Source organism: Pteronotus mesoamericanus, unplaced genomic scaffold, assembly GCF_021234165.1.
Source record: "Pteronotus mesoamericanus isolate MK-2021 breed Mesoamerican mustached bat unplaced genomic scaffold, CSHL_Meso_final contig_52, whole genome shotgun sequence".
NCBI classification, from domain to species: Eukaryota; Metazoa; Chordata; class Mammalia; order Chiroptera; family Mormoopidae; genus Pteronotus; species Pteronotus mesoamericanus.
Window position 1 is genome coordinate 13342555 of NW_026555189.1, and position 13312 is coordinate 13355866.

Sequence of the window (13312 nt, forward strand, 5' to 3'; positions counted from 1 at the left end):
AAAAACATTCCTAGTGCTCCTACAGGTAGGGCTTTTGTGCTTACGAAAAGTTAGTTGGGCTGCTGGCCTAATGGCAAGGTAAGAAGACGGGGGTGGGCGGGGGGGTTTACGGGGGACGGGGCGGGACGGGCGGGACTTCTAAGGTTGGTTAGGAATAATTTTAGTAAAATTAAAATGTCTGAATTGAACTCAAATCCAATCAGACAAGGAATCGTTCTTCTATTCAAAAAACATTTGGACGGACTTATTTCTGGTAAACAAAGTAGGGTGGGGCAGGCTGGGTGGCGTATGGGAGACAAAGACAAAGAAAGAGAAAGCCACACTCACTCTAACAATGTTAAAAGGATTTTTAGTTTGGAAAAACCCAAGAAGCAGGAAGAACCAGGTTGGAGAGGCCCCCGTTGGGTTAGTAGGCAGATAGGTTTCTGTGAACGTCAGTCAACAAAAGGTTATCTTCGCTTGTTGTGCTATCCCTCAACCTTTCGCTTAAGTGTGATCCACCCAGATTTTTGTCATTTTGACAGCTTTGGGAATGTGGTCTGGGAGGAGGCCATAGACCAAAGGTTGGTACACAGAGTAGAAGCAGGAGGTGCCTCAGGGAAGTAGACCAATTTGGGAGTATGTCAGAACCCCTCCTCCAGATGGAGGGTGGGGATGTTCAGAAACATTGAACTTGGTGCTGGTGGACTGATAAGAGTGTATTCAGGGAGCACAGGCAGTCAAGGCAGTCTGAGCCAAAAAAATTGGACGGACAGGCTCATGCCAGATAGTGGTTAAGCACATGGGTTAGGAGTTTGAATCCCAGTTCTGCCATTTAATTTGTGCCTTGCGCAAGTTCTCCACAATCACTTCTCCATGCCTTTGTTTCCTCATTTGTAAAATAATCATACCTCAGTCCTGGCTTGTGTGGCTCAGTGGATTGCGTGCAGGCCTGCAAACCAGACAGCTGATTCTATTCCCAGTCAGGGCACATGCCTGGGTTTCAGGCCAGGCCCCCAGTTGGGGGCCTGCATCAGGCAGCCAATTGACATTTCTCTTGCGCACCAATGTTTCTCTCTTCCTCTCCCTTACCCTCTCTCTAAAAATAAGTAAAATCTTTAAAATAAAATTATCATACCTCAAAGATGTGTCTGGAGGACTGCGTTTATGAGTGTCTGACTTGTAGGTAAATGGGTGCCTGGGATGCAGCCTGGGCCCTGGTTCCTGGTCTCCAGTTGGGGGCCTGTTAAAGATCTGGAGATTGATGCTTCTCTGGCACATCAATGTTTCTTTCCCTCTAAACATCAGTTAGTATCTTTAAAAATAATTTTATTTATTGAGTTTGAGATACACATCAACTTTTTCTACTTATTTATGCATGAATTGTTGCTTTTTGCTTCTGCCGACAGGGGATCGAATCCACAGCCTCGGTGTATTGGGACAATGCTCTAACCAACTGAACTACCTGGCCAGGGCTAAAGCTGGGGTGGTTCTAAAAATATATCCACAAACTCTAACATCCCTCCCTTCAAGAGATGAAGCTTAATACTCCACCCTGTGAGTGTGGGTCTGACCAAGTGACTCACTTCTAACATATAGAATATGGCAACCCAAGATTAGGTTATTAAAGACTGGCTTTCATCATGGATATGCAATCTTCCTTGGATCACTTGCTCTGGGAGAAGACAGCTACCAAGCTATGAGCTGCCCTATAAAGACACCACATGAAGGGGGTTCGCTGTCCCAACATCTACCTAGCAACGTATCAAGGGCTCTCATCCAATGGTCTGTGAGAAACTAAGGCCAGCCAATGACCACGTAAGTGGGCTTGACAAGGGAATCCTTCAACCACAGTCAAGCCTTAAGATGACTATAAGGCCAGGTTGACAACTTGAATCTTTAACCTTTAGAGTCTTGGACCAGACCACTGAACTTAGTTTTTGGTTGTTGTTTTTGGTTTTGTTTTTTTTTTGATTTCTTAAAAGTTATTTTTAGAGAGGGGGAAAGGAAGAACAAGAGAAACATCAATGTGTGTGGTTGCCTCTTGTGCACTATTGGGGACCTGGTCTGCAACCCAGGAATGTACTCTTTGGTTTGCTGGCCGGCACTCTATCCACTGAGCCACACCAGCCTGGTCTGAACTTAGCTTCTTCCAGATTTCTGACATATAGAACCTGTAAGATGATGTTTATTGTTTTAAGCTCCTAAGTTTGGGGGCAATGTGTTATGCAGCAATGGAAAATTCGTGAAACAGCTTATGGCTTAAAAAAGCTCATTGCCAAATGAAGCATATATCAAGTAAGATACTTCTTTTCCCACAGAGCCCAAAATGAGAATATCCAAATACCTGTTTCCAGAGGTGATTCAACAACTTTTGAAACTAATCCTCAGAGTATGAATCTCATTCTTTGCAATTTTTCTTTATGGTTCCAACCCAGCACTTAAAGGTATCTGTCATTTACAGTAAGTCTGATGGTGAGTAAGTATGTATTTTCATATGGACCAAACTTAAGTATTGCTTCTAAAGTAAAAAGGTAATTTGGGGGTATAGGAAAATGCCAAGAAAAGTCCTAAGAATGTCTGATACTACACCAGCACAAATTAAGTATATATTGCTAAAATGACTAGCTTAAAAGATGGCACTAATTTTGCATTTAATTTTCAGAATTCTTCCCCCCCTCTACAGTCATATCTCATTGAGTGGGTAAATTAAGCCAGATATTTTGAACACCATAATATACATTGGGAAATTAGTACTGTGATATTAACATGAAAGTTCTTCTTTGGAATTAGGTAAAATAACCACTAGATGCCACTGTTTTTTTGTTTTTTTTTATGAAAGGTTACAAAGCAGGATGAAAGAACTGTTCAGAAAAAAACAAAATCAATTTTCATGTCATAACAAACATTAGAGCAGAAATTTCTGGATTATGTCAATAAAAAGTCAAGACCCTGTTTTCACTACACATAAATTTATTGTGAAAGTAAATTAAACATACAAACACACATTATGGCTACTGGTGGCAAAAGCAATCTGGTAGGTTAAGGCAAGTTTTAATGGAGATGAATTTAGAAAAGATGATGCAATGATGTAATTTTGTTTAAATATAGATTATGGAAAAATATCAAATTGCATCAATAACTTAATAAAAGTAGTTTCAAAGCTTGCACTATTGGAGAAAAAGGGCTCACGATCTTAATGCCAGCATTAAGACAGATGGAAGCAGCACTGTGCTAAATGACAGGAAAAATTCAATATTTACAGAATGGCAACATTAACATTTAATAACATTTGATTGTAGTTACTGGTGGACTAAAAGCCCTTAGCTAGAAGCAATAGAGAAAAATGTACCATCATCATCATCATCACGTTATTAAAAAAAATTTAAGTGCAGAAGTCAAAAACCAAGGAGCTCTGTGATGAAGTAACCTTAAAACACCACTGTAAGGACCACTTAAAAGGCGATTCCCTCAGGGGACATTAGGGCACTGAGTGTGTAAACATGTGAACTGTACAATACCAAATAGCAACCAATTCATTTATAGTATTTAGATACACTAGATCAGCATGGTCTTCTATGATGTATTACTGTTTATAGCAATTAAACACACTCCTTACCATGCATGACTTCAAATATAGAACAAACATTTTTATTCTAAGATACAGGATATGTTTATGAATTATAAGACCTATATACAATGAAAGTCACACCTTCCTCATCAATCAAGTATATATATATGTTTTAAATGCAATGACCTTATTCGGACTTCAATTCATTTTCTGAACTGACCATGTCAATTTTTCAAACTCTTTAAAATAATGCCATTCTTATTATGATAAAATACATTTTTGCAAAAATTCAGAAATGTAGTAACATTTAATGAACGTGACCATGAAAAATATTTGTAAGGAGGTGCCAAATGACTTAGCACTTTCTTCCAGTCTTGTACTAAAAAAAAAAAACAAATAAAAAAAAAAAACAGTTGCATTCAATTTGACAGCCTATTTAAAAAATATTCTCATACTAATTCATCTCAAAAGGTTCTATTAATAGTCCTTTTGGAAAATACCATATATAACTTGTGAATTTGTTTCCATAATAATTAATGGAAGAAAATGTATTCTCTGCTCAGATGAACATTTTCTCTCTAAGACTAATCTTTTATCACCCAGCACTGTTTTTACAAAAGCATGCATTATAAAATACACATAAAAAGCAAATATCTTAAACATGATTTTAATACATTATCACCTTTGTAGCTGATTCATCACTGTCTCCAGTTTAATATGCTGTTACATATATGAAGAAGCTCCAGTATCCCTTTTCTGACTGACTTAAAAAAAAAATCCCTGAATAAAACAGAAGCCAGCCTGCGACTTCTTTAGGTATTTCAGTAGAAGATTATCATCTATGGAGAATATCTCCACAGAAACTCATGATTATAGAACAAAATCTAAAACAGATTAGGGCAGATTAGAGTTAATGCCAATTAAAAATTTTTATGTTTAAAAAGGAAAGAAAAGGAGCTGGTTCAACATTTAAAAGGATACTGCAACTTTAACAACTGTAAACTTTGTTAGAAGGCTGTGGCAGACAGCTCTATGCTACTAGGTTTTTAGTTTGTAAATAATGCAAACATATCAGCAGTTTTAAGATGCCATAGACAATAAAAACACAAAAGAAAATGGGGGAAAACAAAACAAAAAAAAACAAGAATGCCTACTTGAAGTGAAGCTGTATAACCAACACATCTAAAATCACACAATAAAAGAAAATTTAAAGCAACAGATTAGGGAAAAAACTTCTCATAAAAATTTTAATTTCTTGACTTGTTTTTAAATGACATGAACTTTTAAATAAAAATGGAGGACAAAAAAAGAGCTTTACAAGTAGATTGTTTCAACTCACTAAAATAATGCCAACAAGGTAAGCTTGCATAGAAAAAAAATTAAAATTATTACTGGCTACATGCATACAAAATTAGAAATGCAGGTATAATCATAGTGCAAAACCATGGCAGTTTGTGATGTCTTGTTACTGCCTAAGGTTATGAAATAGACTGTAGTACCTCCAGTTATCACAGTTTCTGGTCTTTTAATCAATTATTTTTGCTGACTAGAAACAATGTATATGTAAAGATTGGGGAGCACATCTGCTATGCTACTAATTAACGAAGTTTGAGGTCATCACCACCACCTAAACTGGAACCAGGACTAGGGTCTTGTTGTCTTCTTGCCTGAAATGACAAAATCATAGTTTGTGATCAAAACATGTTTGAAAATCAGAGTGCTAGATAAACAAAAGACAGTGGCACACAAGAAAAATTCGCAGCTAAAATATTTTCAGCCAATCTCTCTCCACATGTAAGAGGAAAAAATAACTATTTAAATTATATATGAAATATCTGGCTAAAGTTTCCTTAAAAAACCAAAAACAAAAATCTCATTATAGTCAAAGAACATTACTGAAATATGTACCATATATAAAAGAACAACGAATTTATTGATACATTTACTATTTTGCAACTAAATGGTTTAACATATCCAATTACTTTAGAAGCAAGCTTTCCCTTTTAGTAAAAATAGCTGACATTTATTGAGCACCAACTATATACTGGGCACTGTTCTGAGCACGTTCCAAGGATGAACTAATTTAATCCCTGCCAACTACCCACAACATAGTTGCTATTATTTGTTTATTTTACAGATGAAGAAAAATGGTTGAAAAATGTAGTGAACTTCATCTCTTACTGAATTCCTTCTCTGCCACCTGAGCTTGAACTAAAAAATCTCCATGCCTCACAAAATAAGGTCCAGCCCTGGCTGGTGTGGCTCAGTGGATTGAGCACTGGACTGCAAACTGAAAGGTTCGATTCCCAGTTAGGGCACATGCCTGGCTTGCAGGCTAGGTCCCCAGTTGGAGGAGTGCAAGAGGTAACTGACTGATGTTTCTCTCCTTCTCTCTAAAAATAAATAAATAACACCTTGGGGGAAAAAAAAGAAATAAAATCCAGAATCACGATGGATAAAGTATTGTCTCAAAAGCAAAAATAGAAATGTAAAATTAGAGTCCTTGCTGTACTTATATACCCAGAAGTGTCTTTACAACAATACTTAATAACAAAGAGGTTTGACAATTATAAACACTGAGGGTTTCAAGTTCCACTTTTTTAAAATTTTATTTATTTTCAGGGAGAGTGTCTGGGGAGGTGGGTAGAAAAAGAGAGGGAGAGAAACAGTGATCAGTTGCCTCTCGCATGCCTCCAACCAGGGACACGGCATGCGACCCAGGCATGTTCCCTGACTGGGAATTGAACTAGAGGCCTTTCGGTTTGCAAGCTGGCACTTAATCCACTGAGCTACACCAGCCAGGGCTTAATTTCAATTCTTAATATTTAAAACAGTGGTTAGAGTATTCTTGACCTTCAAAGAAACATCTCAACAAGTCACACTTGTACTGTAAGATTAAGCTCAGTCAGAAGCTCCAGCTATGTCATTTCTCAAGAGGGTTATGTTGTTTAGACAGAAATGACACCGCCTTATTCACTTTAAATATATCAAATAAAATCCAACACTAACTGCAGTAGTCTTCCTTACAAATTTTTATATATTTCTCTAGCAGACCTTAATTACTTTTTATTAGCAGACTGCAAAATGACTAAATTTTAGCATACTCCTTTTAATTAACTAGTCAGGTCAAAGTTATCCTGCATGGTTATAGTCTGAAAAAGCTATGGAGAATACACATGGATCAGAAAAACCATTTCTGTTCCATACAGACTCAATGCTAAATGTAGTATAAGGACAGATCAATTCTGCAAAATCAAAGATGATGACATGAGTATCTGGTTTCAGTCAATGAAGGCGAGAAAAGGGGCTGAGCAATGAAGAAACACTGAGAAAAATCAATCCTAATTACGTATTTATAAATCACTACAAATCTACCAATAATATTCTGTGAAGAGGGTATTTCACCTTTTGTCTTGAGATAAGAACAATTTTCAAGTTATTTTAATAACGGGATGATTCCAAAGGAGTACAAAGAACAGTCAGTCATCAGCAGCAGGAGCTCTCCCTGGTCATGGCTATCAATGCAAAGGTTGCCATAGGTTGGTTTATTTGTATTTTTGGTAAATGCATGGAGAATAAAGTCTTTTTGCTATTTATTTGTGCTTTTAAGTTTCTATTCACATTGTTAAGAAAGAATGAGGAAGTTGTAAGGAAGACACTGTGAAGGAGGATCAAGAATAGGAAAATTAAAAGAGGGGAAGTATGACAGTATCAATGAGAGCAGAAGAGGAAAAGATGAGAGCGCTGAGGGAGCGAAATTCAATGCTAGAAGGGAAGATGTATGGGCAGTCACATGAAGGAGACAAATACAGAAACATTTTTAGGTTCCTAATGGAGGATGGATGTTTTACAAGGAATTCTTTTGTGGGTAATAAGCTTAACTGGATAATGGTGAAGAAACACTCCAAACCCGATTATTCTAAAAGTATAAAGTCCATAATTTCTAGTTTCTTTCTCCCTAGTCAATACACATGGACCCTTTAGTATCCTCTTCCTCATTAACCCTCTCCTGATTCTCATTCTTAGAGTTCATAGTTCATATTCCCATAGTTCATATTCTATTTATTAACAGTTTTTCAAAACAGGATTTTAATATAAAGCAGATACCCATGAGCCTTTTCTGAATATAATTATGTCTTTAATATTTATAAAGAGTTAGTCTAGGTATTTTACTACAGACCTCTATCAGTTGCTCCTGTTTTCTTTAATATATGACCAAGAAACATGGCAAATAGTTTATAGAAGGCAACCATAGCATGAGTTCAAAATGAAGAGACAGCCCTGGCTGGTGTGGCTCAGTTGGTTGGGCATCATCCTGTAAAGTAAAAGATCACTGATTTGATTTCCCCCTGGGTTGCAGATTCGGTAACCAGTCAAAGCAGGTACAAGAGACAATCAAATCGACTGATGTTTCTCTCATATTGATGTCTCTCTTCCCCCCTCCTCTTCCCCCCATTAAAAGAAAATGAAGAGACAAAAAGTCACCAGGTGTTGCAAGTTTCCCCTCCTGGTCAGGGCTATGCAGAAGTAACCAAGAGCAGAGATAACCAAATGAAAAACAGTAAAATTTCTTGGTTGATTTCTGTTCTTTTATTATCAAGATCTTCAAATTGGCATGAACACCTTTTTTTTTTTTAAAGATTTTATTTTTAGAGAGAAGGGAAGGGAAGGAGAAAAGGAGGGAGAGAAACACTGATGAGAGAAACACTGATCAGTTTGCCTCTCGTAGGTGCCCTGACCTGGGACCAAACCCACAATTTAGGCATGTGCCCCGATCAGGCATCGAACTGGCAACCCTTTACCTTGCGGAGCGATGCTCGATCAACTGAGCCACACCAGTGAAGGCAGAATGAACACTCTTCACGAGAAGAAATGTCATGATAGTTAAAAATAACCGCAAATTATTGCATGTATACTATATCCTGATACTTTGCTAATGGTTTTTATGTTTGACATTTGCTAAAAGAACACAGAACAATACAATTTTACAGCAGCACAGCACTTTGAAGATCTGGTTCAATTCTCATTTTACAGATGATTAGACTGAGAACCCAAAAAGGTTAAGTGATTCCACTAAGATTACATAGTTAGCTGGTGGCAGTGAGACCTCTGGAAAAGGTGAATCTTTAACACACAATCAGCATTAATGTTAGCTTCCACTGCTATTGCTCCCCATTTCTAAGGCTGGAGGAGACACAAAGTGGAAATTTTAGGTTCCAATATGAAAGAAAAGAATGTACCTTCCCCAGACTCATTATTAAAAAGGTAAAAACCAAGTCAGCAGACAATTATAAACACCCATCAAATAAACAGACTACAAGAGCTGGACTAACAGGGATGCCAAAAATGTAATTCTTATAAAAGTACATCACTTCACAAATATTTAAAATATAAAGTGGTATTTCAAAATAAAAGAGACAGTGTAATAATCAACAATCCTGGACTTGGATGGGGATGGCTCTACCACCTTAGCTATGTGATCGTAGACAAACTTTTCATTCTCTCTCAGCCTTGGTTCCTCAAAAAGGAAATATACCCTGATCATCTAAGAATCAAGTGTAAAGCAATACTGTATATCCAGCCACGTCATCATTTCTCCCATATGGCACATAATCAGCACGCACGCTGTTGTCATTAAAAATAAACCTCCTCATCACTTTCCAATTTATATAAACTTCTCAACAGTTAAAAAAAAATTGCATCCTGCAGTTAAGAGTAATTTTTACAAACCAAAACAAGGTTAAAACAAAGTAAATTTTAATAAAGTGTACATTTCCTATAACAGAGAACAAGTTAAGACTCTCTCCCTCTGTCTCCCTCAGTGTGAGAGAAGACAGATTTAGTATCCTCTTCCTCATTAACCCTCTCCTGACTCTCATTCTTAGTCAGAGTTCATAGTTCATATTCCTGGTTCACTCTCATCTAACGCCTTTAGTCAACACACATCTCAGAAAGGCCCAGTAGAGACAGATTCTTATGTTAATTTGTCCTTACACAAATATGAGTGTTGGTAGAGTTAACTGATTTGAAAACTGAAGTCTGTGGGAATTTAAAATAAATAAGGTTGGGATTTTTTCTCGGACCACACAGAATAGAAGGATCCAAAAACATACAAAATACAAATACAAAAACCACATAAAGCCTTTTGCCTGTTTTTATTTCCAAATAGTTTCCACATAAAATTCTCCTATGATTTGTTGACTTGTATTAAAACTGCCTAAAGTAAAATAAGCAATAATTATTTACCCATTCTCTGACATTAAAGATAGCAATTTATTTGCTAACACTTTATAACCTAAGCGAATGAAACCATTTTCTAGATAATGACAGAGAAAATCTCCCTCAGCACTGTCACTTCGCAGCTGAATTAAAAGCAAACAGTGCCATATTACAGTTTTAGGTTAAGAGGCCAATCAAGGTGAAAGCTGTTTCTAGACAGACTGTGCATCAAATTGATGATGGAAAATATCTTTCCCATTTATCTATAACTAGAACACTTTACTCTGTCCCTTATTAACTTCAGTCTTCCTTCAAAAATGCCAAAAGTAAGGCATCTGAATTATATATAGTTACAGACATATGTAACCCAAAGAGAACTGCCGTGGGTAACACATTAACATTTTTAAATCATGGAAGAATTCTCAGGTACAAAAGGCACTGGACTACTTCCATGTGACAACAGCCACCAAATGGGCAGATATTTTATAGAATAAATGTGATTATTTCTTCTTTAAAATCTACTTCTTATTAAAGTAGAGAAGAGTTGCACAAATGAAATATGTAACTTGATGAGTTTTCACTAAGTGAGCACACCCATGTAACAGCATCCAGATCAAGAAATATCACCAAAACTTGGGAAGTTTTCCTTGTACCTTTTCCCAGTCACTATTCAAACCCCCAGGTAACTACTATCTTGCCTCCAAAGAATGAAGAAAAGCTCAAAATCCTTTATTGTTAAAAAATAAACAAGAAGCCCTGGCTGGTGTGGCTCACTGGATTGAGCGCTGGCCTGCGAACCAGAGCAGTTGGTCACCAGTTCAATTCCCAGACCAAACCCTGACCAGAATCAAATAGGTGACCTTTGGGGAACAATGCCCAACCAACTGAGCCACACAGGTCATGGCAGATTTAACATTTTTTAAAGCGACCTATATGCCAGAGAATAGAGATACCAAGTTCTAGAATCTTCTATTTTCATTATTCTGTGTTAACACTAAAAACAAATTTTATTTCTTTTCTAAGTAGGTAATAGACACATGACATAAAATTCAAAAGGTACAAAAGACAGACAGTGAAAAGTAACCATCCTCCCACATGGCCCCCAAATGCCAGTTTCCTCTCCATAGTTTCCAGTTCTAGTTTCTTAATGTTTCCTATCAGAGAGGCTATGCACATTCAAATATGTGTATGTATTCCTTTAAAAAACACCCACAGGGTATTAAGATATTATACACAGTGTTCTGTACCTTTTTGCATATCATTTTACTATGTACCAAAGAGTTAACAGTAACTAGACAAGGTTACTAAAATGAAGTGTTTCTTCATTTCGCCACGGTTTTTCATTTGCCAAATTAATGACAGTCTGCTATTACCTGTCAAAGGTAAAGAAAGTATCATAGTACTAAAATATTCCTTTTCAAAAAAACCAGAAGAGACCCTGACCAGTGTAGCTCAGTTGGTTGGGCATCATTCCACAAAGCAAAAGGCCACCAGATCAACTCTGGTCAGGGCACATGCCTGGGTTGCAGGTTTGGTCCCTAGTTGGCGCAGGTATGAGAGGCAACTGATGTTTCTCTCCCTCTCTAAAAATAAATAAATAAATAAATTTTTTTTCTAAAAAGAAAAGAGCTCTGGCTGGTGTGACTCAGTGGGTTGAGTGCCAGTCTGTGAACTGAAAGGTCGTCTGTTCAATTCCCAGTCAGGGCACATGCCTAGTTTGCGGACCAGGTCCCCAGTTGGGAGTATATGAGAGGCAACCAACTGATGGATCTATTTCTCACACATTGCTGTTTCCCTCCCTCTTTGTTTCCCTCCCTTCCCCTCTCTCTGGAAAATACACACATACATACATACATACATACATACATACATAAAATCTTGAATAAAAAAAGATCATCAGTATTTTAAAAAATTTAAAAAAGAAAAATCAGAAAAAGAAAATACTAAATCCTACTATGGATGATGGATTGAAATTTTCTAAATTTTACAGACGGTGAAATAGAACATGCCCAATGACTTTTCTAACTGATTTCAGGTTAAAAGTCACTGACACAAATCAAACGCCTTGGGCTGTTACCATTTTGAGTACTGCTTCCCACTGTTAGCAACTTCAACCTTACACATATATCGAATGCTCATGAACACCACCATTACAAGTTAAGCTCAGTAGGACCAGAGGCCACAGAGGTTATCCAAACAGGTGTGGGACATCCCTAAGCCTCTGTGCTGCCAGGATCAAACTTCCAAGGACCATCTACTGCTGAGTTACTGCCACCCACGGGTTACCACTGCTCCTTGGATCCAGTCTCTAGTCAGGCCATCAGGACCACCCACTGGAACCATTATTATTATGTTCTGCCTCAGCTTTTCCAGGCAAAACAATTTCTAACCTCTTCTGGCAGATTTCATTTTTCAACTTAATCATCTTTACGGGTGATGTGGAAATTCATTTCCCAGTGCTAGCCTGTATTTGTGGAGACTTTTTGGTTAGAAAACTGGTTTAAGCCTTCACTCTTCTTTCCATTAACCAACTATTTGAAAGAAAGCAAGTCAATGAATTTTCCTGAGGCCTATTTCTTTAACTATAATAAGAATGGTAAGGTGAATGTAAGATAACAATTTTTTATAAAATTGTGACTTAAGGACTCTTAAAGATATTTTAATTACAGAGAGAAAACATTTTTCTCTAACGTTCTCCTTTTAGGAAAAAAGAGGTAAACTGCAAGAAAATAAGCTGACATAAGGAATTTGTTATGGATTTTTTTTAAAAAAAGGGAAGCAAAAGTACACATTGGTAGTTACAGACCAGTCGCAGAGATTTAAATTACAGCATAATATTGTAATTTTGTATGGGGCAATATAATAATATTTTAACAACTATGTATGGGGCAAGGTGGACATTTGAAATATTGGGGGAGATCACTTTGTAAAGTATATGATTGTCTAAACTGCTATGCTGAACACCTAAAACTAGTGCAGAGCAATAATTAATGTAAACTGTAATATATAACACTTGATCTTAGCCAAATGGCTGGGAAGCAATGAAAAAATATATAAAAATAAAATAAAAAGGGAAGCAAAATATACACAAGCAAAATGTCAAAAACCATGCAAACCCTAACTCCCCTAACTGACTGCCAGGGCACGCTCTGGAGTCCAATTCCAGCCTAGTTTTTTAGATGACAGTTTTCTACAAGAACTGATGTTCCTAATTACTGCCATAAAGAACTACAGGATCTTAAATTATTGAAGAAAATCTAACCATTTTTTTCTATGCTCTAGGTCATAATGCAAGGAAAGTGCCCTGATACACTTCAAAGAACTAAAAGGATGTTCTTGTTAGCCAGATAATTCAATTAACTGGAACCATCACTGTGGTAGAGCTTTTAGTGCTGAAGTACTTTAGATCTATTATTTACTGTACACATACACATACCAAGCACCATACTAAGTGCTTTACAAGCATTTTCCTATTTAATTCTCAAAACAATTTCTATGAGAAAACTGGCTCAAGAGAGACTGGCAAGTAATGGAGCAGGAGTC

At 36.9% G+C, this 13312-nt stretch overlaps 1 protein-coding gene across 4 annotated transcripts in view; it reads right to left on the minus strand.

Annotated features, from left to right (window-relative positions):
• Positions 1-2934: 2934 nt before the first annotated feature.
• CBFB (core-binding factor subunit beta) overlaps positions 2935-13312 on the minus strand; it is a 55895-nt gene continuing 45517 nt past the window's right edge. For all 4 annotated transcript variants that reach the window (XM_054579345.1, XM_054579343.1, XM_054579342.1 and 1 more), the window contains exon 6: positions 2935-5217. In XM_054579345.1, the coding sequence (XP_054435320.1) occupies positions 5149-5217 (69 nt within the window). In that variant the 3' untranslated portion in view covers positions 2935-5148. The remainder of the gene's footprint in view (positions 5218-13312) is intronic.